The 27,341-nt window shown below is 32.3% G+C and overlaps 1 protein-coding gene across 3 annotated transcripts; it reads left to right on the top strand.

Annotated features, from left to right (window-relative positions):
* Positions 1–1,456: 1,456 nt before the first annotated feature.
* Positions 1,457–22,160, top strand: LOC143068285 (uncharacterized). 3 transcript variants are annotated; one of them, XM_076242206.1, is made up of 10 exons: positions 1,458–1,597; positions 5,177–5,269; positions 6,028–6,138; positions 7,377–7,513; positions 11,040–11,220; positions 11,997–12,077; positions 12,609–12,709; positions 13,301–13,321; positions 21,221–21,356; positions 21,488–22,160. In XM_076242206.1, exons 1-10 carry the CDS (start codon positions 1,568–1,570, stop codon positions 21,848–21,850), a joined length of 1,254 nt encoding a protein of 417 aa, XP_076098321.1. In that variant the 5' UTR covers positions 1,458–1,567; the 3' UTR covers positions 21,851–22,160. The 3 variants fall into 3 exon arrangements, with proteins under 3 accessions (XP_076098323.1, XP_076098321.1, XP_076098322.1); XM_076242207.1 differs by lacking the exon at positions 1,458–1,597 and adding an exon at positions 2,280–2,315; XM_076242208.1 differs by lacking the exon at positions 13,301–13,321 and having other exon boundaries at positions 1,457–1,597.
* The last annotated feature ends 5,181 nt before the right edge of the window (positions 22,161–27,341 follow it).

Here is a 27,341-nt window from a genome sequence, read left to right as displayed (position 1 = left end):
ATCTTACTCTGCAGATCATATTGATGTTTACTCGTACCATTTGATTTAGGCGTTTAGAACTTTTGGCAACCCCACAGTTTAAATGTCTATAACTTAGATATAGGAAGATGTGGTGTGAGTGCCAATGAGACAACTCTCCATCCAAATAACAATTTTAAAAAAGTAAACCATTATAGGTCAATGTACGGCCTTCAACACGGAGCCTTGGCTCACACCGAAACATGCACGATATGACAAGAATATTTATTATCGCCTCAGTTGACAATGTTTTCTCGCGGTACAGAACAATATGCTCTATCACAGCTATCTGTTATTTACTCAGGTTATTTATATAGTGTTACAGACGAACGTTCACCTAATCTAATCCAATCAATTGATAACATGAGCGCAGCAAGAAATGGTCTTGTCTACGTTGTTATAAAAACGTTTCTAATCAAAATATTCCTTCTTGTCTTACTATTTAACACAATACGAGTTAAAGACTATGCTGATTGAGAATTTGTTTCGATATGACTTGTCATGAGAGCGTTAATCATGATAAAGATAAAGGAAGAGATATCAGTCTAAATCTAGTAGACTAAACATTCCGCATTTGAATTGATAACATTGTCTTTCTTAAAATAAACATATTGTATAAAAAGTTAATGGATTCGTCATGGACAAGGAAAAATACAAGCAGATTAAAAATAAATTAAAATTTAAAAAAAACTAGCTCTAATGTATATCTATGTCATCTATTTCCTTAGAACTTTAGGGGGCTTCTAGAAAAACAACATTTTTGTTTTGTTTTAAAATAGTAAAACAAATATTTCCAAAGCTGATAATGTTAATAGAAAAACTAAAATATATAGGGTCATAAACTTATCATTAAGCCGAACGAGTTGGTTCTTCACTCGGTCTAGTTTTATATCACGTTGAATTTCACCAACTAAAACGGTCTGGTACATACATTTTTGTGACATTATAGGCTAATATTTTTTTCATTTAATCTTCAAATGTTAAGTTTCGCACAGAAAACTGTAGAAGTATCTATATCTATTGTATTGTTGTTTATATCATCTATTCGGTAACTGCATGGAATACACCAAGATTTGTTTACCTTTTACATTGTAATTAAACACCCAGTACAAAATACCATGTTATAACAATGAATAGTAAATGAATATTATGGTCTTGTATTTCTCAAGTGTATTCGTAAATATGTTCCTGGGATTCTTTAAGTGTTGTAAAATCTTTACTTACCGTGATAAACAGTTGTAATATTTATTTAATTATTTAAAACGTTTTTATTTCTTGACCCGACCATAACTACTTCCAAAATTAAAACACTAGTAATGGAATTAAATATAACCCTTTTTTGTTCCGGAGTTATGACTTCATTTATTAAAACCATTCAACTTTATTATTCATTATTGTGAAAGGGAATTTAAAAGTATGTCAACCATTACGTAAGATTATTGTCGAAGAAAGAAAGGATAATGACTGGATTTATGAGATAACGATTTATTCCTAGACCTATGTAACTTTTAATTAAAACTTGTATTAGTTATAAAGTTCAAGATTAAAAATGAACAAATACGTGGTAGGGACCACCAAGGTAAGACCAGTTTGAATTTATGTTATGGTTCACATTGACATTTTATTTTCCAACCCATTTACTTACTTTATGGAACGACCTTTTTGTTTATAGTTCCATACCTTGCTATTTTCAATTGTAATTCAAAATAGCGTGCTAGTGATATCTGTGTTATATGATTAATGCAATCGGGAATTATACAAACAAAAGTGAAAGAACAAATTTGAGCTCTTAACCTTATATATTTTACCGGACAATCATGAAATTAGAAAATTATCAAGGAATGTGTTAATATTCTGTACGGCCAAGTGTTGTCCGCTGAATGCATAAAAAATTCGTTCATATTACCTTTAATTTAGAAATTGCAAAAAGTATCTGCTTGTGTTGAATACCCCTAGAGGTTTATCTTTATATTGTTGTTTCATTCTCGTGGATTGCTGACGTTTAAACCTACATCTCATTATCTATTTAATCATATAAAACAACAATTATCAACACCAACTTCAATTTCAATTCTTTATTATGCTTATCAGTGCAATAAATACAAATACATTTCTATAACACAATATGACATAATACATCAGAGAAGCAAATACATATCAAGTATTGACCTATAACAGTTTGGTCCTATGATTAAGTGCATTAAACAAGAATTTACACAAATTACGCAAATCTTTTACATTTTCAGTGCTGAGAAGTTGCATTAATTTGAACGACGATGGACGTCTATAATAATAAGGTTTAATAAACTGTATCCTTAAGTCTCTATAGCATTCACATTGTAAAACAAAATGGAATTCATCTTCAGTGATATTCAAAGTAAAAAGAGTACACTTTCTATCTAACCTATTTACTCCATGATAACGGCATACTTCAACAAACAAATTATGAGAAGACAATCTAAGGGGAGTTAAATACACTCTAAAATTCATATGTTTAGTTAGATAATTCTGTAAACATACATTATTGACAATATATTTATATAAATAACACTTAGATGAAACGTTCAGTTGATCATTCAAAGTCTGTTTTGCTTGATCATATATCCTTGTTTTTACAAATAATAATAAATTTGTATCAATAATCAAATTGTCTTGGTTATACCAGATCTCATTTAAACCTAAGTTAAATAATAATTGTTGTAGTTGATAAATCCAACTGCTTCTAATATTACAGAAATTATACAGTTGTTCCCTGTAGCAGTTTTTAAGAATACAGTTGCTTGTGGATAACAATTTTAACCAGTTCTTCACTATTTTGTACATTCTAAAATATATCAAAGGATATCTACCCAATTCAAAATAAACCGTAACATTTGTTGTACATTGTTTAACACCTAATATGTTTTTGCAAAAATCAAATTGTATTTTTTCAATATTTGGAACTTTATGGAAGCCCCATATTTCACAACCATAACATAAAATACTGCTAATGTAAGTACCAAATAAATTCAAATATGTAAAAACATTCAAATACAATGACGAAACCTTCGACTTTAAACCAAAAACAGCTTTTCTACTTTGCTCAGCTAAATGTTTTTGAGCTTTAACAAATTTACCGTTAAAATTTAACAGTACATCAAGGTAACAAAATTCATCAACTATGTCAATAGCATTGCCATCATAATACCAAATTTCTTCGTCTTTTACAAAACCTCCGTTTCTAAATAACATAGTTTCTGTTTTGGCAATATTTACAGTCAAACTCCATTTACAAGTATATATTAATAATGTGTCTAACATATCTTGCAAGCCAAAAGCTGAATCAGAAAATACAATCATATCATTAGCATACATAAGTAAAAATAATGACAAGTCTTGCACTTCATATTGTATATAACTATTACGTAGAAATTCCATTTCAAAGTCATTTACATATAACGAGAAAGAACTTCCCCTTGCATAAGACCGACTGAACTTGTAAACTGCTCAGAATAAAAACCATCAACTTTCACTGTAGAATACATTGATTTTAAAACAGACAGTAATTTGCCTGTTATACCAACTCTTGATAGTTTTAACCATGAGTTAAGACTGGTTACGGAGTCAAATACCTGTTTGTAGTCAACGAAACAGCAATATAAACGTTTTTTCTTGAAAAGTGCTTTCTGAACGAGTGTCAACAAAGAATAAATTGCATCAACAGTGCTGCTACCCGGGCGAAATCCAAATTGCGCATCTGTACAGTGCATAGTACCAATTACCCGCTGTTGCGTCGAACATTTTTTTTTTATTTTACAGGAGCTTAAAAAAGAGACATTATATTGTGAGCAACTACTATGATGAAATTCTGATAAACATTTATTGTTTCATGATATAATTTTTTTTTTGCTTTAACAGCAAACCAGAAGAGAACTTAATTACAAACGGGATATCACATCATCATTGTTTCGGCGATGTTGCTTATAGAGCCCGTAATTATTTACGGTTCATTTTAGTTTGTCGATACTTTTCATTAACTTATCCCCAAAGCTGAAAGGTTATCTTTCTAACACCACTGTAATAAGACAACTATCTACCAAAGTCGATTAATAATGGACAACTAATTACAACAATGAACAAACTACTAGTATTTACCGTGTAATCAGCTATAAAAGACAGCGACAAGACAAAATGTGAAACAATTCAAACGAGTAAACCAACGGCCTGATTTATGACTAATCAATAAATGAAAAGCAAAAATGTCATATTATGGATTTGGTGTTTCACTTTCAATAATTTGTCAGCATTCCTATGGGAACGAACTGTATGCCTCTCCTTGCCGACCTCTTCTTATTTTCATACTAGTAGAAGTTCCTTTAGACACTTGTCAAAAACTATTAAGAAGATCAAAGAAGCCAGATCATTTGATTTCACATTCAACTATTTTTGGTGTTTACTCCGACCATTAATAATCTAAACTTTTATGATTGGGTTCCATTAATATTCCAGAACTAGAAACTAAATAAACAACAGACTTGGCCTCCTCTGCTTATTTTAAGACTTGTTATACCTTGAATTTGACATAAGCGGTCATTTCAGTACCAGAATCTATGACAAACGAGAAGATTCAAACTGTGAAATTATCAATTATCACTGTCGGAGCAAAAAACTGGGTTTGTCAAAGAACGTCTAATCCATCTAAATAAATCATCGGATGATACCAATACCTTGTCTATAATTATGTATTGTATGTAAATTTTTAACTTTTAAATGTTAAGTCCATTTTTGTTAATTTCTTTTTGGCGTGGCTCGGAACTTAGGGACATTCAGTTTTGAATTTTCCTCGGAGTTCATTATTTTTGTGATTTTACTTTTGACTGCTTTACTCCTATTTTTTTGACATTTTACCCATTATGTCTATTTGTCTTCTTCACATAGTTGTCAATATAATACAATTTTATGCGCTTTTCATATAAGTGAGAAGTTTAGCTTGCTATAAACCCATGTTTAATCCACCATTGTCTAAATATTAAGGAACTGCCTGTACCAGGTAAAGAATCTGACAATTGTTTTACATTCGTTTAGTGTGAGTTAGATATTTTTATTATTTCACTTTTTGCTGATATAAATTTGACAAATCCTCTCTTTGGACGTTATTGATTATTTTTTCTCATAACAGAATCCAGCTAGACTTAGACAAAGAAGAGCCATACAGATGGCACCTTTGGAAAGACTTCAACAGAAGAAAAAGGTTTCCTTTAAAATGAGAGAGGTATATGTATGCTAATGAAATGTTTTCAGCGCATTAACATTCATCATAATAAACAAAAGTCCTGAACAAAAAAAGAGAACCTGATTCGGTAGGAATTTACATATTCTGTAACTCAGTGCCATTAATTGGCCTCTGAAAATGTAAACATCTAGTAAGATTTTTTCAATTCTTTCAATTCATGTTATTTTGACGATATATGAATGGATGATATTTTTGGTCATTGTACACACATGCAAAATTGTCACCTATGCTATCACTTGAAAGTCCATCGATGGCCAATTACCCAAATGATCTGACATAATGGTTCATATCTTAAGTATAATCCTTAAGTATTATCGAAGCCTTACGAAAAGGACATCTCACTTACACAAACGTATTTGCACAAACTTTTCAAATTTGACACGGTGTGTTACAAATATATTTCAATAGTACTGATGTTTATATATATGAATATGAAAAGACAACATGTGAAAATTGTTGAAATTTTATAAGCAGGTTTTGTCGTTTTCTTAAATAAATACATTTGAGGTCCAAAGTTTAAAATATAGTAATATTTACAGTAGTTAATATATTCATTTTAATAGCCCAAAAAAATTCGACCTTATTGCACAATTTCTGACATACCATATATAGCTAGCTCAATATAAATAATGTTCACAAAACCTGTTTAAACTAGAATAATTTACAAGACAATTTTGAATAAAATATACTGTTAATACTAAACTTTTTATTAATTATTAGTATATCTATTTTCATAGTCCGTTATGGAAGATATCCATGTTGTTGAAGAATGCCGCGAAATGTTCAGAAAGGAAATATATGTTCTTGGACAGGAGATACTTAAATTCAGAGAAATGTGTGAAAAAGAGGTAATTTTAAGTTTTCTTAATTCAAACTCCATTGCAAACGATACCAGAGAAAGAGTCAAACTCATAGATCGAAAAATAAACTGACAAGGCCATGGCTAAAAAAGTAAAAGACAAACAGACAAACAGACAAATAATAGTACACAAGTCAAGACACAAAATAGAAAACTATATAGACTAAGTAAGAAACACGAACCCACCCAAAAATTCGAGGCGATCTCAGGTGCTCTGGAAAGGTGAGCAGATCCTGCTCCAAATATGGCACCTGTCGTGTTACTCATGTTATTACAAACCCGGTAAATAGTATAATTCGATAGGTTACATTCGTGAAAAGTTAATGGGATTGTAGTTACGACACGGAACATATTCGATATCATCTGAGAAACGCTTATTCCATAGCGGTCAACCAACATGCGAGAGAATTCTTGATTAATCAATGTAGATTTTTGTGGTTTTCTTTTCTTTATTCAATATGCTTATTATCTGCACGTTGTTTTTTTTTTTTATATAAATATATGTCCAAATCAAGAGTTCTTCTTATAATGAGTTTGTGTTCATAATTTGGTAAGTCATGTAGGAAGACAGGATATCTAAACCAAAAATAATCAGATTGAATGTTCAGTTTTTTTATGTACCTTTGGTTAGTCTAAATTAAACTTAAAGATTTTATTTAAAACTAGTTTAACAGTGCCACGTGTTCAGTGTCCTTGTCCTAAGACAGGAATATCGCCAGTGAATAGGAAGTGTCATATTATTATGCTTTTTTTTTTTTTTTTTAATTTGGTGTAAATGCAAATATTTAGTAGTTTCTGTTTCATCTATTCACAACTTTAGACTCGGGATTACATAGAGCTTATTATAATGCATAGGAACCAGTTTATCGAAGGCAGTCTTTGAGCGTCTTAGAAATCAGGAACAGAAATCCTCAGCTGTATTTGCAAAACTTCTAGGAATTTTTGGTCCACAATGCTCTTCAACTTCGTACTTATTTGGCCTTCTTAACTTTTATTTATTCGAGCGTCACTGGTGAGTCTTTTGTAGACGAAACGCACGTTTCTATCCTTTTTTCTATGATGAGTTTGTTGGTAATGTTTGTCATTTGGTTACTATCTCATTGACGTTTACCCAATATTTCATTTTATTCATATTTCTATAGAAACATATATTTGATACACTTCCATTTCACTGACGTTTAACATACACCTTCTTTTATTTATTTATGACATTCTGTGGTTTTATAGCTGCAAAAATATAAAATAAAAATACACAAAGAATTGCATCAAAGCATGGCTGATGCTGATATAGAACAAGCAAGAAATGACGATACAGAATTACTTGTCAAGGCAAGAGATATTGAAACAAAAGAAGAGATGAACGGGTAAGACCGACTGATTTATAACAGGAGAAAAGGTATAAATTTATAAAAGGAAGCAAATTTAGCTCTAATACAAGAGATCATTTGTTTTATAGATAGAAATATGTAAAAACGAAATTTTTTAGACTACAATTGAGCTAAGTGAACTGCAAAAATGATATTTATTGTTTGATACAATTCTGTATTACGATATTCATGTTTTCTGGCAAAAAGCAAGGAATATTTTAAATTTATTTCTAAATAGGACCATATTCAGAATGCCCATCAATCTAAACATCAGTATTTGTCCGAAAAAAAAATCAACAAGAACATGAAATAAAGCTTTGTATTGATTTTTACATACAGCCTAATAATTTTTGTCGAGTGTCCATTGATGCATTTTTCTATACCAATCTCTATGTCATACTCCGTAATAATAGTTTTATTTTTTTCAAAGAAATGTTCCACGTTATTAGTCACTGAGAAATTATACTAATACTACGTTTCACCAACCGAACTGTTGCTTGCCTTAATATGTGGATAGCAAAAGACTATATTATAACATTTGCAATACTATTGATAAATTTCGTTTCAGTTATGCATATACATTTGTATATTACTACGCACATTTTTGTCGAGCCTTCAACTTTAGTCGAAAGAGCGAGACTAAGCGATCCTACATTCCGTCGGCGTCGGTGTCGTCGTCGTCGGCGGCGGCGGCGTCCACAAATATTCACCCTGTGGATAAAGTTTTTGAAATTTTAATAACTTTCTTAAACTATACTGGATTTCTACTAAACTTAGACAGAAGCTTGATAGTATTTAGAAGTAAATTTTGTAAAAATAAAATTCCATTTTTTCTGTATTTTACTTATAAATGGACTTAGTTTTTCTGCGGGGAAACATTACATTCACTCTGTGGTTAACCAGTGGCGTAGCTTGCATGTATGCTCAGATGCTCAAGCATCCACATCATTTTGACAGGAAAAAAATTATAAAAAAAGATATGTTTGCAGCAGTTAAACTCGGAGGTATCCGTATGTAACTAGGGTTAGGATATGAGGATAACATCCAATAATATTCCGATGAAGTATGCGTGGTCTTTTATTAAGGATAATTTAGTTCATGTAATAAAACAAGATGGATAAATCGCAGAAAAGTGTTCTCGATTTTTTTTCGTAAAAAGATTACGTCGTCGGCTACGGCAAGTACAGAGGACGATGCACAGATCCTCGGACATGTTTCATCTGAAATTGAGACTAGCGGAGCGATGGCTTCTACAACTGACTAACAACATAACTGACAACTAAACCACTATATCCTGATATCGTTTCCTGTGACATGAAAGACGACGTGAAAAAAAACCCAATTATATAATAGTTCTTGAAAAACTGGTCATTATCGTGATATATGGACTGCCCACAGGACAGTGGTATTGACTAAGATAGTGATAATGACTGAGCTAAAGGCGAGGTCATTATCGCTGTCGCAGTCAATACCACTGTCCTACGGGCAGTCCATGTATCACGATAATGACCAGTTTTTGCAAGAACTATTATGTTTATTTCATTGAGAAACCATGTTTTGGAAAATTCTCGTAAATTCAAAATGCCTAAAGCGAACTCGGGTAGTTGTACGATTTCTATGACAAAGAGTGAAGACCAGTCGTAGTAATACTGCCATTTATTTTAGTGCAATTTTTCAGTATATAAATACTTAATCAAGTTATCTTTAATTTTACATTTAACGAAAACATATAATAAACAATTCAACAACTTGAATATAATATTAAAATCAGGAACATGTTTCATAAAAGGTAAATCTCTCTAAACAGAGAAGCCACGCCCCAGCGGTCATTATCAGACGGAAACCACGCCCCAACAATCATTATCAGATGGAAACCACGCCCCACCGGTCATTATTATGTAAAAGTTCGTTAACGACCGGTTTTCTGGTCCGTTTTTTCTGTTAATGACCGATGGAATTTATTACTGAAGAATAATGAATGCCATGTGACCCCTTTTTATCCAATAAGAGAATCTTATTCTCAACCGATATGAAATAATCTGTAATAGAGTGTGATCATTCCTAGGCTTATCAGTAATACCAGTTTCTATCTAGGTCCACATATTAATTTTATTTTCAATAAAAGAACAAAGTTCCTATGTCCCCTGTATTGCACATATTTTATGTAACCAAGGAACAAGGGCAATAAAAAATAAAAAATAATGTTTTTCCTTTTCCTTTTATTTTTAATGGAGAAATAAAAGCTTTAGTGAAAATGCAATAATATTTCCGTTATAATTTATATTTCAAAAGGTCAAAGCTTAGGACTTATTTTCGAAATTGTCATTGCTGATGATATAAAAATCTGACAAGAATTGTACACATGAGAGTGCAAACAAGACCGGATGGACGGACACCAGGAATTTCGATGATGCCCCCTGCGACGCGTTAATGGAATCACTTCAGTTTCTGTATTCCGAAGTGCCGCTGTGATGAGGCCGTTTTTTTAGAAATGCTAGGAAAGGGGATCACTTCAATTTCTTTATACAGAAGTGCCGCTGTGATGGGGCCGTTTATGAGATGTCAAAAATAAGATTGGGGGGAAACCTTTACACTGATCAAATAAATAAATTATGAATTGCATTCAATTTCGAGAATTTCGAGAAAACATTAAAATTTTGTTTGAAAATAATTATATGAATTGGTGGGTATTTTTAAATTAAACAAACATCTAACCAGTGTCGGATTCTAGGGGAGTACATGTGCTTATAGGAACAATGTCTGAAAAAAAAAATCTGCATAAAATAGTCTAAAAAAAAATTTGCCTCGCTCCGCTCGGCGAAGGCATCCACATCATTTCAACCCTGGCTACGCCACTGTTAACGTTTTTTTTTTTAAATTTAAATAACTTTCTTAATCTATCCTGGGTTTGTACCAAATTTGGACAGAAGATTGTTTATGATCATAAGATAGTTTCATGAAGTAAATTTTGTAAAAAAATGAATCCATTTTTCCCGTATTTTACTTATAAATAGACTTTGATTTTCTGCCAGGAAACATTACATTCACTCTGTGGTTAAACTTTTAAAATTTTTAATAACTTTCTTACACTATCCTGGGTTTGTACTAAACTTGGACAGATGCTTGTTTATGATCATAAGATAATATCCAGAAGTAAATTTTTAACATTACATACAGTCTGCAGTTAAAGTTTTTATAAGATTCCTAAACTAACCTGGATTTCTACCAAACTTGGACAGAAGCTTCTTACAATCAAAAGATAGTATCAAGAGGAATATTTTTATTGATTTTTTTCCTCATTTTTGTTGAGCCTGCGATTTACAGCAAAAATAGGCGAGACAATGGGTTCCGCGGAACCCTTACGATTTTTTTTGAATTCTGTGCATTTGAAACACTAATTACATTATTCCATACGAACATTTTAATGCATGTGGACGTGAAGAATATAGATATTATAGATATCAGTTAACTCATAAATAAATAAATGGGAATTGATACATTCTAAGATGTTTCTTTTTTTCAGAGTGTTACATAAAGATCCAACGGCAGTAACAAAAATGTGGCACGACAAATTAAATAGTTTACAGGAAGACATGGACATTCTAGCAAAACGTCAAAGTCAGATAGATAGAGAGAACATGTTAGCAGACCAAGAAGAAAGTTTATCAGAAAGAAAAACGGAATTAGAGAATTATGAAAAAGAGGTAAATATTTGTATCATTAGAGCAAGATTCAATGTCTCTTTATTCCCACTTTTGCCACTACAACAACACAACATAAGAACACAATCCGAGAGAACTAGCAGTTACTCAAAACTTGTACAAAGCCAATAACAAATATTAAAATTATTTACCCAAGACCAAATATCAATCCGTTCACATCTGTAATGGATTTCTTGTAAAACAATCATTACATTTTATGTTATCTCTCACAACTTATAGCATCATACACCGAATCTACGGAAGCACTGCTAAATCGATAGTCAAGTTCCTGTACAAGACGGGAAACACGATGGAACAAATGAATTCCAAGATAACTGTTATGGTCTTGACTTAATACAGAAATTTTTACAAAGTTTTGGTGATATGCAATATTAGTCTAGAACCACCGTTTCCTCCATGGAAAATTTGTCTGCAGGTGTTGGGGAATGTCGACTGTGTATAAAAAATCCTGCGGGTAATAATATCTTGTAGTTTGACCATAACTTGTCATGCGTTTGTTTCGTTGTAAGTTTCTTTTTAGATATTTCTTCTCACATGCTTGGGGGCTGATGTAACTAATCAGACGCCAAATGATTCATTTTTCTAAATCCATAACTACATAACATAGTTGTACCCTTCACAATATTTTTTTGTTAGAGCTCTTTTTCTTCCGATGACTCAATGGCATTCTCCAACAGTTGCAAGTAGATTGTAAATTAATCACTGGACTTTTTTTCTTGCATTAGTTCATTCTGTTTTCTATATCCTTTCTTTCGAAGATGGATGAAATTGAGTCTGGCTTAGATAGAAGACAAGAAATGTGCCAAAAGAGACAGAAGGACCTACTATCGCTAGAAGAGGTATGATTGTAGCTGGTCTGGATTATGATAGAAATACTATAAATATGATAGACGGAGCTTTAAACTTAAAAGTCTTAATATGTTTTATGCAGATATTAGGGTAAAAAATAAGGTTCCGGTCATTGATGATGTTCCTGAACATGGCATAAAAATGTTGTTATTGTACATTATATATTCTGAGGAAAGAAACCCGTTACATCTTATATTTGCCCGTAATTAGTTTGGTTGTTATCTATTCGTTTGATGTGTTTGAGCTTTTGATTTTGCCATTTGCTTAGGGAATTTCCTTCGAGTTTGTTATTTTTGTTATTTTACTTTTTACAATAAGTTATACTTATCATGAGCAATATTTATAATATATAAATGCAACAGTAGTATGCCGCTGTTCAATAGTCATAGATCTATTTAGAAAACAAATCCTGGTTACAAACTAAATAAGAGGAAAACAACGGAACGTCAGAAACACTGAAGTGCAACAAAACAAACCTCAATGCAACATAAAACTATTTGATAACAACTGCCATATTTTAGGAATTGGATAGATTAAAGCAAGAACTAGAAAAGAAGAAAGAAGGTCTTGATCTACTTGGTGTCGATTCTAGTGAACTCAAAAATCGAGATAGGCGAAATTGGTAAGTACCAATACACGAACAATAATGGGTGTCAGTGTGAGCTAGTATGAAGTTAGGTTTAGATAATTGATGAAATTGTTTTCGTTTCATTTATTATTTGATTTAAATTGATATAGCTGTGTTGTTTATAATTCATCTTCATATTTTTGTGTTGTTTGTCGATTAGAAGTTTAAGAATACTTCTGCGAACAAAACAATATATAGTATCTCACTTGTAAGCATAACACATTGGAATTATAACTGCACAAATATGGCAATGAATATAATATGCAGCATATCATATGGCAATGAATATAATAGCAGCATATCCATAGGATAGGAAAAACTATGTAATTCAAAAGAGGGGGAAAAAGAAAGATTTGGTCTAATTTTGGGACATATATCACATTTTGTATACAGTTCTTTATAATAATATGAACAAAAAACTAAAATAATTATTTTATGAGCCAAAAAGAATGACCATCATATATGCTTCTCGTAAAAGTAAATATACTTTAAAAGGTGGTATTCTGCTTAGTAATATCATAACACATGTACTATAATACATGTGTATATCGATTTTAAACATAATTTTCATTTTACTCCTACAAGTACTTCTGAAAGTCTCGAGCAGTAAGTATATACTCTATCGTCTTGCATGTCCTCATTTTGACAAATATTGTTATACTGATTAATATTCTGTGTTTTTTGCATGACTTTTAAATACTCTCGTTCTTTAATCGTGAGAGTTTATAACTTTATAGTTTTTCATCCTTTAATCATGTTATCTTTGTGTGTTATTCCTAAATAATTCCATTGTTTATTTATATTTAAGGAATACAGTTTTCCGTCCTCATTTTAACAAATCCCTGTTGGCATTGGTTTATGATAGTTAACATGTTTAACTATACACTAATATTATTTCCAGAATCACATTTATCATTGTATTGAACCTTTCATACTAATATTAAAACTGTACACTTAGGCCGTGTTCACATTGACCTAAACTCGGTGTTGTGTAAGTGTAACTCACATGTAAACTAAACAAAATTACGTTCCCATTGATAAAATTCAATGTTTACATGTAGTGTAAAACATGTTTTGTCTACATACAGTCGATACTCGATGTAGGCCTTGTGTAGATTAAGTGTACACAAAACTAGGCATTTAAAACATTAGTTTCACCGTGTATATTTAAGGAAGAAACAATTTTTGAATAAAATTGATATTTATAACAATTATTAATAAAGTTCTTTACAGAAATATTTGTCTAAACTTGATATATTTATTTGTTTTTTTTTTAAACTTAACGTAGCTTTATTAAACCCTTATCAAGACTCAAAGCAGCATCATTGCCGAACACATAGTATGAAATTCAAAACAGTGTAGCTGTGGCCATTGATTGACCCATCAAAATCATCCATTGACTGGGACAATTTATGTGAACGTTTGTCTGTAACAACCACTGTTCATGACGTACCTACGATAGACATTTAAACTGTGGGGTCAACAAAGGTTTCTTAACGCCTTAATTATAAAATAATTCGAAAAATTAATCAGGAATAACCTTTGTGTTTTGATTTATATAATTGATATAAATCAAAATATCGTGTTATTTCTGATTAATTTTTCGAATTACTTTATTTAGGTGTTGAGAACCTTTGGTGACCCCATAGTTTAAGTGTCTTTAAAAAGTACATAGTGAACATTGGTCGTTACATACAAACGTTCACCTAAATTGTCACAGTCAATGAATGATTTTAATGTGTCAATCAATGGCCACAGCTACACTGTTTTGAATTTCATACTAATTCATTTGAAAATTAAGGTCTTTCCGAATCGACTTGACTTGCACAGAAATGTTTGCCACTGGTCTTTACTCAAACAAAGATTCACTCATAAATGAATTACTTAAAAAGTGTGAGGTAAAGGTATTGTTTGTCTAGTACATGTATCTCGGATCCGTTAAATTACCCTTAAAACTAAAAAAAAAAAAAAAACATTACCCCTCCCTTTGCCAAATACTCCTTGGAGAAGAAATACCATTTGAAAAAAAAACAGAAAAGATAGGAATATAGTGATCCCTAATATATCATTCCTTCTTCTCCTTCAATCTCTGTACCGATGTAATGCATTGGCTTTATGAGAATAAAAATATATATCCTTCGCCTGTAAGCACGCTGCTGCAGCCTACGTTTTCTAATGCTTAATCGAGACATCTTTATTATTTCTAAACTACTGCAAATCATCAAAATAGCTTTCATAAAGAAGCAACCACTTAACTTAAAAAAAAGGGGGGGGGGTATTTTGTTAATTTATCTGAGCCAGAAATTTTTCAGCGCAAACGTTTTATTCCGGTTTTTTTTTTCGATGCTGGTAATCAATTTTTTTTTCAACATTTAACACTATAATGTATGGGGAAACTCTTGATTTAGAATATTTTTGTATCATCAGTAGGACCTTTTTTTTTTATCCAATTGGGGTTCGGAATATTTCCATCGATACCCCCCTCCCCCCCCCCCCCCCCCCCCCGGTCAAATGATCGTTCCCTTACTACTAGAAAAGTTGTCCGAAACTTTCGCATTCGGTTCTACGTAATGAACATTTAAATGACATAGAGTTTACAAGTGTGAACACATCTTATGTACAGGTAATTAAACAAGGTGTATAGATGTGAACAAATTTAATGTGAAACCAATGTCCAGTACGTATTAGATAAAATACAAAGGTAACAAAGAAACAGGCCGGTAACAACCGTTGCCGGATAGTTTTTCTGCACGAGTAGTTAGGTCAAGGTCCGAGGCGATAGCTGAGGACCTTGACCTGACTACAAGTGCAGAAAAACTATTCGGCTGGTTGTTACCGGCCTGTTTCTTTTGTTACTTTTGTTTTTTATCTGACTTGTACGACGTTTCAAATAAAGGCAACAGTAGTATACCGCTGTTCAAAACTCATAAATCCATGGACAAAAAACAAAATCGGGGTAACAAACTAAAACCGAGGGAAACGCATTAAATATAAGAGGAGAACAACGATATAACACTAAAATGTAACCCACATAGATAAAATCCCACGAGAATAACAAATATAACATATATATATAACATCAAAACCAAATACATGAATTTGGGATAGACAAGTACCGTGACACGTCTTATCGCAATGTGAATTTACACTCAAAAATAAGAGAAAACAAACGACACAACGTTATAATGTAATACACACAGAAACGAACTATAATATAACAATGGTCAAGAAAGTAATAATACATTTTGCAAAGATTAAACATTTGAGAAATTTAGATAGCCATAAAGCAGTAAATGTAAGTAATAGTATAAACACCTTTTTTTTTTTCATTTCCCTTCAATCGAGATTTTTTTTTCTCAAGAAAATAAAAGTCAGGAATCTAATAATTTTATTAAAAAGAACCGTTTCAAGTAAAAGATGAATGTTGTACATTAAAACTTTTTAAAATGCAACTTCGTAAAAAAGTAGTATATTAAAGAAATATTTTAGTGGTAAGTAGGATAACGTTTGATTTTTATGGATGAAACGGAAAGCGGGTAGGGGGGGGTGGGGGGGGGGGGGGTACTAATTCATTTTAAAAATAACAGGCTGTGATCTTTTTTTTTTAATGAAAAAATGCAGGATGTACCATGCCATCCTCCCTTAAAAAAATCGTAAAAATCGCGCGTTTGTTGCCAAATACATGAATTTAATATTCAGTGGTGGGGTCCCGGTGTTGGAACACTCCTTTTTGGATGATCAATGCATTTAAATGGGGACATAAAGTTGGTTCCCCCTGTTTTGTCCTGGATTTGGACCTGGATCCGCCACTGATATAAATTCGATAACAATATAAATGTATCAAAAGAATGAATTTCCTTCTTCATTAGTGAATAAGGTTTATGAAAAAATGGATTTTGTCTTAATATTATAAATATTCAGGCATATACTTTAATTTTTTTTTAAATTCATGCTCGTCTCTAGATCTGCAAGTGTTGATCGGGAATAAACACGTGTTACATTATGATCCAATCGCAGCTTACCGCCCTAAATTGATGACTAAGTTGAATGATTTTCTTCTAGATTTGCTGCTTATTTGGACGTGTATTATATGAACACTTTTTGTTTATAGGATCAATCGTGCATTGGTGAGTTGATAGGGATTTTATCTTTTGAAAAGATTTGATTTTTATTTACTTATTTCCTGTCTTATTTTTATTGAAATATACACGTCAGTATCATCATTTCTTTATTTACTTATTTCCTGTATTATTTTTACTGAAATATACACGTCAGTATCATCATTCCTTTACTTCAGCATTGTCAAAAATACTATTCATATCCATATATTGAAGAAAACATTTATTGACCGAATATTTTGCTTCATAAAGGGGGCGGTATGTTCTATTTTGAGAATATTAACTATTTACTTTTCAACGCCATCACCCAAATGTTTTTGTTTAAATTAGGACTATTTACGGTATTCGGAAAATTAGGAATGATGCAAAACATTAATTTGTCATCTGCTTGACCATAATAATTTTTTTCTCATAAAATTTGGAATCAAAATATCTTTTTTAGGAGATAGCCATACCCCCCCTTTTTTTGAAGTTAAATGTCTAATCCCTTAGTGTACTGATATGAATAGTATTTTACTGGAAATGTTTGAAAAAAGATATTGATGCTAACGTAAATATTTTGTTCAATAAAAAGACAGGAAATAAGTCGGTGTACCAAAAAGTTCAAATCTAATTGAAAGTTAAAGTGCCCATGAACTCACTGATCATGCACGAGTGATTCTATTCATAAAAAGTGTCCGTGTAACAACTAAAAAGAGTCCGTGTATCATCTAAAAAGAGTCTGTGTAACACCCGTTAATGTACTGTTTTTCTATAGCTCTGCGGGGGGGGGGGGGGGGGGGCAAAGTCGTACAAATTAAACTAATTGTAAACAAGTTTACTGTACATGTCGTTTGGTGTGAACACGGCCTTATACTTCTAGTTTTCATTTTTGGTTGAAATATAAAGGTTTTATTGGTATAAAATGCCACCCAACACAAACACAAATCGATTAAACAAACATATATTGATTTCAAATTTCAAATATCTATTCTCATTTTTTTTTCTGGCTGTTAACCAACTATTAACCTTCATAATTTTGAATAGTTACTGCTTTATTTATAAACATATTCGATTGATAGATTGTTATTGCTTGCTTATCGCCCAGTGGTAAACGACCTTGATATTTTACCTAAACCCTGTATATTGAAATGACTCTGGTATACTACTGTATATTGAAGTGACTCTAGTGTACTACTGTATATTGAAGTGACTCTAATATACTTCTGTATACGGAAATGAATCTGGTTTACTACTGAATATTGAGGGGACACTGGTATACTACTGTATATTGAGGTGACTCTGTTATACTACTGAATATTGAGGGGACTCTAGTGTACTACTGTATATTGAAGTGACTCTAATATACTACTGTATACTGAAATGAATTTGGTTTACTACTGAATATCGAGGGGACACTGGTATACTACTGTATATTGAGGTGACTCTGTTATACTACTGTATATTGAGGTGACTCTGGTATACTACTGTATATTGAGCTGTATATTGAGGTGACTCTGGTATACTACTGTATATTGAGGGGACTCTGGTATACTACTGTATATTGAGGTGACTCTGGTATACTATTGTTTATCATATACTTAGACTAAATAACATATAAATTTTACCGTATGATAATAGCATTACATTGACGTAAATTCCATATTTTTCGAATTGGTGCTTAGCGGGCTGATATGAAAAGTTTATCACATGCTTCGATTGTTATCACATGCCTTTCCGTAACGTTATCACATGGCATTCCGGTAATACTCGGCCAATTCCAGAAAATACACCTCAATGGTACGTTTTCAGTGAAAAACATTACAAAGTAGTGTACAAAATAATTATTTGAATACTGGAAAGTATATTGTTTAAAATAATAAAAAAAATAAATATAAAAAACAAACAAATTATTTAATAAATGCATTTTTTTAAAGTTTTTCTGAAACATAATTTAGAAAGTTTCTTAAAAAGTTTACTTTCCAAACAATTATCATTATGTATATTGTTGAATTATTTTTTTTGTCGATTCGTCCAATTTAAAATGTTTTTTTTTCTCTCTCTCTGTTGAGGCATACGATAGAAAGATTTCATATTAAATGTATCAAATTTGGGGTCCGACGGCCGTGAACTTTTTTACTCTTTAAACTTCGGGAACCACGTAAAAGGATCAATATATAAATCTGTTATTTTTCTCTTCTGTTGAAGCATATGATAAAAAGATCATAATATGTCATTTTTCATATCGCATGTATTATCAGCCCTCGGTCAATATCAGCCCTCGAGCCATGCGGCTCTTGGGCTGATATTGATCCTAGGGCTGATAATACATGCGATATGAAAAATGCCATGTAATAATCTGATAATATTGAGGGGACTCTGGTATACTACTGTATATTGAGGGGACTCTGGTATACTACTGTATATTGAGGTGACTCTGGTATACTATTGTATATTGAGGTGACTCTGGTATACTATTGTATATTGAAGTGTCTCTGGTATACTACTGTATATTGAGGGGACTCTGGTATACTATTGTATATTGAGGTGACTCTGGTATACTATTGTATATTGAAGTGTCTCTGGTATACTACTGTATATTGAGGGGACTCTGGTATACTATTGTATATTGAGGTGACTCTGGTATACTATACTACTGTATATTGAGGTGACTCTGGTATACTACTGTATATTGAGGTGACTCTGGTATACTACTGTATATTGAAATGACTCTGGTATACTACTGAATATTGAGGGGACACTGGTATACTATTGTATACTATTGTATATTGAGGGGACACTGGTATACTATTGTATATTGAGGTGACTCTGGTATACTACTGTATATTGAGGTGACTCTGGTATACTACTGTATATTGAAGTGTCTCTGGTATACTACTGTATATTGAGGGGACTCTGGTATACTACTGTATATTGAGGTGACTCTGGTATACTATTGTATATTGAAATGACTCTGGTATACTACTGAATATTGAGGGGACACTGGTATACTATTGTATATTGAGGGGACACTGGTATACTATTGTATATTGAGGGGACACTGGTATACTATTGTATACTATTGTATATTGAGGGGACACTGGTATACTATTGTATACTATTGTATATTGAGGGGACACTGGTATACTATTGTATATTGAGGTGACTCTGGTATACTACTGAATATTGAGGGGACACTGGTATACTATTGTATATTGAGGGGACACTGGTATACTACTGTATATTGAAGTGACTCTAGTATACTACTGTATATTGAGGTGACTCTGGTATACTACTGAATATTGAGGGGACTCTGGTATACTACTGAATATTGAGGTGACTCTGGTATACTACTGTATATTGAAATGACTCTGGTATACTACTGAATATTGAGGTGACTCTGGTATACTACTGAATATTGAGGTGACTCTGGTATACTACTGTATATTGAAATGTCTCTGGTATACTACTGAATACTGAGGGGACACTGGTATACTACTGTATATTGAGGGGACTCTGGTATACTACTGAATATTGAGGGGACTCTTGTATACTACTGTATATTGAGGTGACTCTGGTATACTATACTACTGTATATTGAGGTGACTCTGGTATACTACTGTATATTGAGGTGACTCTGGTATACTACTGAATATTGAGGTGACTCTGGTATACACTGATGTATATTGAGGTGACTCTGGTATACTACTGTATATTGAGGTGACTCTGGTATACTATACTACTGTATATTGAGGTGACTCTGGTATACTACTGTATATTGAGGTGACTCTGGTATACTACTGAATATTGAGGGGACACTAGTATACTACTGAATATTGAGGTGACTCTGGTATACTACTGTATATTGAAATGTCTCTGGTATACTACTGAATACTGAGGGGACACTGGTATACTACTGTATATTGAGGGGACTCTGGTATATACTACTGTATATTGAGGGGACTCTTGTATACTACTGTATATTGAGGTGACTCTTGTATACTATTGTATATTGAAGTGACTCTAATATACTACTGTATATTGAAATGACTCTGGTATACTGCTGTATTTTGAAGTGACTCTGGTATTCACTTGGTATATATATAGAGAGAGAGAGAGAGAGAGAGAGAGAGAGAGAGAGAGAGAGAGAGAGTCTATAAGAATCTACCAACCAGTTAACTTAATAGGTATTGGATCATCAAAATTGACAATACTACACAAACAGGAAAAACTTTTTTGTGTTTTGTTTTCCATCTATTTATCAGTATTGTTACACAATCTTCCAGACTATAAGTGTCCTGCATACTTTCTTTTTATATATTCGCAGTATAATATTAAGTGTAAATTTCTCTTCTTCAGCATTTGAAATTTATTTGTGAAAATCAATCAGTAGTTTTGTTTTTTACAGGGAACACGTTCGAAATAATTTATTACAAAAGCAGTCATTTCTCCAGAAAAAAGTTGACCAATACAGAACAGAATTAGCAACATTAAAAGCATCTTGTACAGCAAAAGACATTTCTATATCGAAACTTCAGTATCAGGTACAGTATTCAATAAAACTATTTCAAAATTCCTGACTAGAGCTCCAAACTTGAAATAATAAATTAGTGTGTTTCATATTTTATACACTACAGTGAAACTGTTTTGACAAATTGCAAATTTTATTTTCTAGGTAACAGAACTGAAAGAAACTGTAGCAGAAAGGGATGCAAAAATAGAAAAACTAAATACGCAATTGAGTTTCATGATTGAGGAGGCTAATATCAAAGAAAAAAAAGCAAAATCACTTCCGCGCCAGAACTCTTTTGCAAAAATGTTTAACAAACAAAAATCTATTCAAAGACAAAATTCTTTGGAAAGTGAAGAGAGAGACAAAGTTAGTAGTAGTTTACCTAAAAATATAAGTTCTACTAGGACATCATCAGTGAAACATCCAATGCGACGAAGTATAGATGTTACTAATTCTGCCAATGGATTTCAGATGGGGATAAAACCACCTTCAGCAGACGAGAGTAGAGCATGTATAGTCATGTGATTATACAAAAAAAATAACACTCAGGAACGGAGCAAATTGAATGGATGGATGGGTGGTTATTAAAAGTCCAAAGGCTAATTGGCATTTTCATTCTTATAAAATTAAAAACTTTGTTAACGAAAAAATCAGGATTGGTATACTGATTTCTTTTTTTCATTTTTGAAAATTTATTGGATGTCAGTTGTCCAGAAACTAGTATAATACTATTGGTCATCCGGAAGTATTGACTGCTGTTGGACAATAAACCAAAAAGTAACACCAAAAAAGAAGGGAAAGAATATCCTAAATTAAATATTTCCACAACTGAAAATTTATCAAGTTTAAATGTACTGGTTATCAAACTGATCCCCGAGGACCTGTAGTGGGTGAGTCCAAATTTCTGAGATCAGTGTTATCATTTTATAAGCTCACCAGTCTCTGCAGTCAAATAGTCGTCAGAATACTTTTATGATTATCTTATACAGTTCAACCTCAATAAGTACCGATTATCAGCTGCTCCTCACAATATGAAGGCATTTTGATCTCGTTCCCTGCGCTCACTCGACAAAAAGCGTCATATGGGGACTCACAGCTGATATTTTAAAATATCTACATGCAAATAACCTGATAATCAATTAATCGGGCTGTATTTGTGTCTTTTGGAAAAGATTTCCTAGGTTCACCAGCAACCGGAAGTTGACTTGATAAGTTCGGGTCAAAGTTATTAAGGACGGGTCAACGTATTTGACGTCACAAAGCCGTAATATGAAATTTATTAGGAGCTAAGCAGAGTGATATAGACAGTGGGACGACCGATATTTATTGATATGTGTTCTTAAAATATCCTGTACCAAGTCAGGAATATGGCAGTTTTCAATATATATAGTTGTTCGTTTCTATGTATGTTGCATTGGCATTTGTTTTTGTTGCACTTGTTTTTGTTGTTCCGTTGTTTAACTCTAATAGTTGATGTGTTTCCCACAGTTTTACTTTGAACCCGGGGTTATTTTTTTCTCAATCGTATTTGTGACTTTTGAACAGCGGTATACTACTGTTGCCTTTTTTATGCAGCATTTGCTCTTTTAGTGGCGATTTTTAGGCTTATTCTGAACTATCTCATTTGGGATTCGAAGAAAAACAACGGTGGCCATAATTTGTTTTATTGACCGTAACAGATTTCTTACTCGTCAATGACATTTTAATAGTTGTACTGTTTTTGATCCAAAATGTCCGCCATTTAACTATAACAATTTTTTCGGTTTTATTAGCTTTCTTTATATGACCTTTACTAATGAATGAGACCATTGAATCGTGTGATGGGTAGTATTCCTATCGCTGTGTCCGATATATTCCATTCTTCATTTACACTTCGCTATTTCTATTAATTGTAAATCAAAGCAAGCCCCAATATAAAAAGGAAAGGCTGTTAGTGACCTGGTGGCAGTTTCTGTTTACTAATACCTCCATGCTATAAGGAACATTTCAATTATGATTTATCAGACGTAATAATGTCTAAAACAAATCTATTTGTAGTAATTATGAACTTGACCTTTAGGTATTTTCTTATTTTATATGGGAATAAATATCTAAGTAAGATTTCAATCACATATGCTGTATTTATATCTTCCATTTATATGTGGCCATATATCCAAGTAAGGTTGCAATCCCTTTTGATAAAATACCCGACAACCACTTTTCTACACAAATTTGGATATACTATTAGTGATCGAGTATGACCCTTACCTTTGACATGATGACTTTAAAAAGAATAGGGATCAAGGCCGTAGCTAGGCATCTTATTTTAGTGAGGCAAAATAATTGAGCCGAGCGAAGCGAGGCGAAATTTTTTTTGGAGGGTATGAAATTAATGCTGCAAAATCCTGCTTTCTAGGCATTTTTAGCGAGTTTGATAATGTTTTGAATTTTGACACTTTTTATATATTTTTTTTTATATTTTAAGACTTTTACTAACACCAAATTTTTAACAACTTTATTTAAATTTATATGTAAGATAATCATCCAAATATCTGATTTGAGTCTGCTGCCAGAACATAGAACAAACATCGATTCAGTAGAGTTTGTCAAATTTTTCTATGGCCGGTTCAGTGAACTCGTTTCAGAATCATAGTTTGGTCTGCTGATATCCTTATCGCGATGAACATGGCCCGCACAATCTCTCGCCACTCATGCATGCTCTTTTCCAAGTTTTCAGTCGTTTCAGGGCAGTCTGTGTTTCTAAAGGAAGCACATTATCATCAACACAATGATCAATGTATTTTTCCAATTCCTTCTCCATCAGCAATTTGGTAGCAGCATCGGTAGTAACAGTTTTGTTTGCAAAAGGGAATTAAGCTTTCCCGTAAGCACCATCATACAGTTGCAGTTACAAAATATTAAACTCGCTTTTATGCTGACAAAGAGTAGACAAACTAGGGATAGAATGAGATAAGATAAATGTATATGATTATTTATCTGTAGAGTATATATGATATGGGTACAGGGGAATTGGAATGAAGTTTTTGACGTTTACATGTAGGTCCATAATTTCAAACTATTTCTGGAAATAGTTAGTGGTATTTTAGTTCCAGAATCTATAAATTTAGGGGTTAGAGGTATGGGGTGTCCGATTCCGAAACCCCGAATATAAAGAAATGAAATTCCGTAGTCCCGAATATTTAAGACAAAATCCCGTGTTAAAGGTTCTACCATTCCTCGATAATATCAAATTGGAATATGGGATATTCTTTCAATCTTTAAGGTTAAAGAAACATGGATAGAAACTAATCCATGCATGTTTCATATTATTTATATTTTATTTATCTGTAAAGAGAAAGATTAAAATTCGCGAAATGAATACGAAGACAGGACTGCCCCCTTGCGATGACTTGATTTGTCAAAAGTTGGCTAAACAGAGAAATGAATACGTAGACAGAAATGCCCCCTTCCGAATACCAGTACTTGATTTGTCAGTCTACTTATCGTTTTTGGATTGTTCTAATGAAGTTATATACAATACTCAGACTCTGTTCACAAAAAAACTAGTTTACTAGAATTATTCCTTCTTTACCTTCAGTGTCGCCTTTCCTTTTCTGCAAGAGTCTGTTTTTAACTAGAGATCCATGATGATTATCATTACTAGGTTAATAATATCGAGAAACATCACCCGTTGAGATGCTGAGTTATATCCAGGAAGAATAGTTTAAAAGGAATAATGACAAGTTATACAGAAATTAAGGTTGAGACAGAACAACAAATGACTATTCTATTGATATATATGTATAAAAAAAATAATCAGTGTCGAAATTTTAGTGAGGCAATTGCCTCACTTGCCTCAATGGTAGCTACGGCCTTGGTTTCAGTAATCGCCTTCTCTTTAATTTGACAATTTAGAACAGATTTCAATACATCATATGCATTTCAAATAGCCTCTGATTAACTATTCAAGAAGGTACATTTCAGTTGTCTCACCTCTTGCAACTTGTTTTTCCGGTGTACTTGCTAATATATTTCTTAACTGGTTTTCCTTTAATTGCACAGTTACTATATCATTCTCCAGTTCTGTAATGTTTTGATCTTTGGTAAAGCATAATAAAATTTCTTCAATAAACCCATCATAGATACCAGAATTTAAATTTTGTACACCAGACGCGCGTTTCCTCTACAAAAGATTCATCAGTAATCTTTACATACCATAAGCAATGTAGCTTTGTCCATTTTGTTTTGTCGTACTTATTTGTCTTTCTAAAATTACGTTTTCCAAAGCATTTTTAGTTGTGGAGAATTTTTCATTTGAACGTCATGAGTTTTAATTTGTCCCCTTCTATCTGAACTGGCTTTCTTCTTATAGTGAGTACATTGCAAAACTTTTCTCTCGGTGGGAAAGTCCCTGGATTTGTTGACTAGTATATTCTTTCAGCTGTAGTCTTATCTTTAGTTTGTATAATACACCAATATATTGGTGCACCCAAAGTGGGTAACTGTTCATTAATGAAATGTATAGTCACATTAGGGGATAATCGAATGTTAACATTTGAATTCAGGGCCTAAGAAATTATGTACACCCTTGATGTCTCTGAGTTTATAATCAATGTTCTGACTTTACGATCACTGTTCTGACTTTATAATCAATGTTCTGAGTTTATAATAATTTTCCACAATGGAGGGAGGAGCACAAACTGTCCAATCGAAGGACGTCCGATTCTTTAATTGTCATCATCTGCATTCAATTCAGTGAACGTGGAATTACATACGTTATATTGAGCTACTACTGGATACATCCATGTCCTTGTATGTAGTCCTGATCCAAGAAGAAAATATAAAGTATTTCTAGCCAGTTCTTGTAGGTCTTTAATGTTTAACCTGTTTTTACTATATTTATCAATCTTTATATCACTCTTCGTAAAAGTATCAAAAGTTCACCACATATTTAATCACGGTATAAGTTAAAGAACAGATCATGAGTTTAAAATCAGTCCTTTTGTGTATTCAAAGTAAGGGAAACAATCTTTTTGTAATTGCTTATTACATATTGCATTTGCATTAAGTGATGGGGACTTTTTTGTGAAGCCACGTGCTTTGGTAGCAGAGCTCGTTCAATGCAACTTCTTCCTTTTAGAGACCTTGCTATACGGTCGAAAAGGTAGTTCAGAAAGTTATAACTCTGTGATTTTCAGGTTATATTTCAGCATGTTGTTAATATCGGGATTACTGTTCCAAATCTTAATTTCCGGCACATACAAATTGGCAACAATTTACTTATTGATATAAACTATAAACTGTGTAATCTCTTCAGGTTCATATTTTTGGAGGAAATTCCATTAAGTTACAGCTTATGATTTTCATCTAACTGTTGTTGACTTTAATTTGTCAGTAGATGCTTGTTCATCTGGTTTTCACTAATTTAAATCTTTTTTTTATTACTTAAGGATTATGTACCCTTGTGTTAATTCAATGCTAAACATATGGAAATTTTATAGAAAATCCGCAGCATTCATCCTTGTACTCTCATATTTGGCAATTTCATGACTGATAGATATAAGATTATTGCATGCACTGCTAGCATTAATTTCCTTAAAACGAGTTTATTAATGTAGCTATTGGTTAAAACAAATTAAAATATGGACCAAATCAAGTATACCTTTTAGGGTGCGGTCGACTTTAGTGAATCAGCACGAGGTATTTTGGAATTGACAGGTTGCTTAGAACTTTTTGTAAAAATAAACACTAGCACATCATAGAAAAGTTAGTGAGTAATCTATGTTTCAAATTTTATAACAAAAATCTCTGTATTAAAGGCTGTGGATTTTCTATAAAAATCTTGGTTTATTTGCCACAAAGTACTCTTTTTCTATTAAATGCAATGAAACAATAAATAATAATGCTTTGCATCAAGTTTCCCCTTGGTATATGTACAAATTGGCCTATCTCTATTATTCATAACATTTGTAGTTTTGATACAATTGAAGTTTGAAAAATTCGTCAAAAATGGCTACAGAAGGGGTCATAAACCTTA

The sequence above is a fragment of the Mytilus galloprovincialis genome, chromosome 3 (assembly GCF_965363235.1).
Source record: "Mytilus galloprovincialis chromosome 3, xbMytGall1.hap1.1, whole genome shotgun sequence".
Classification (NCBI taxonomy): Eukaryota; Metazoa; Mollusca; class Bivalvia; order Mytilida; family Mytilidae; genus Mytilus; species Mytilus galloprovincialis.
Note: the sequence above shows the minus strand (reverse complement) of the source record. Positions and strands in the feature narration are given on the sequence as shown.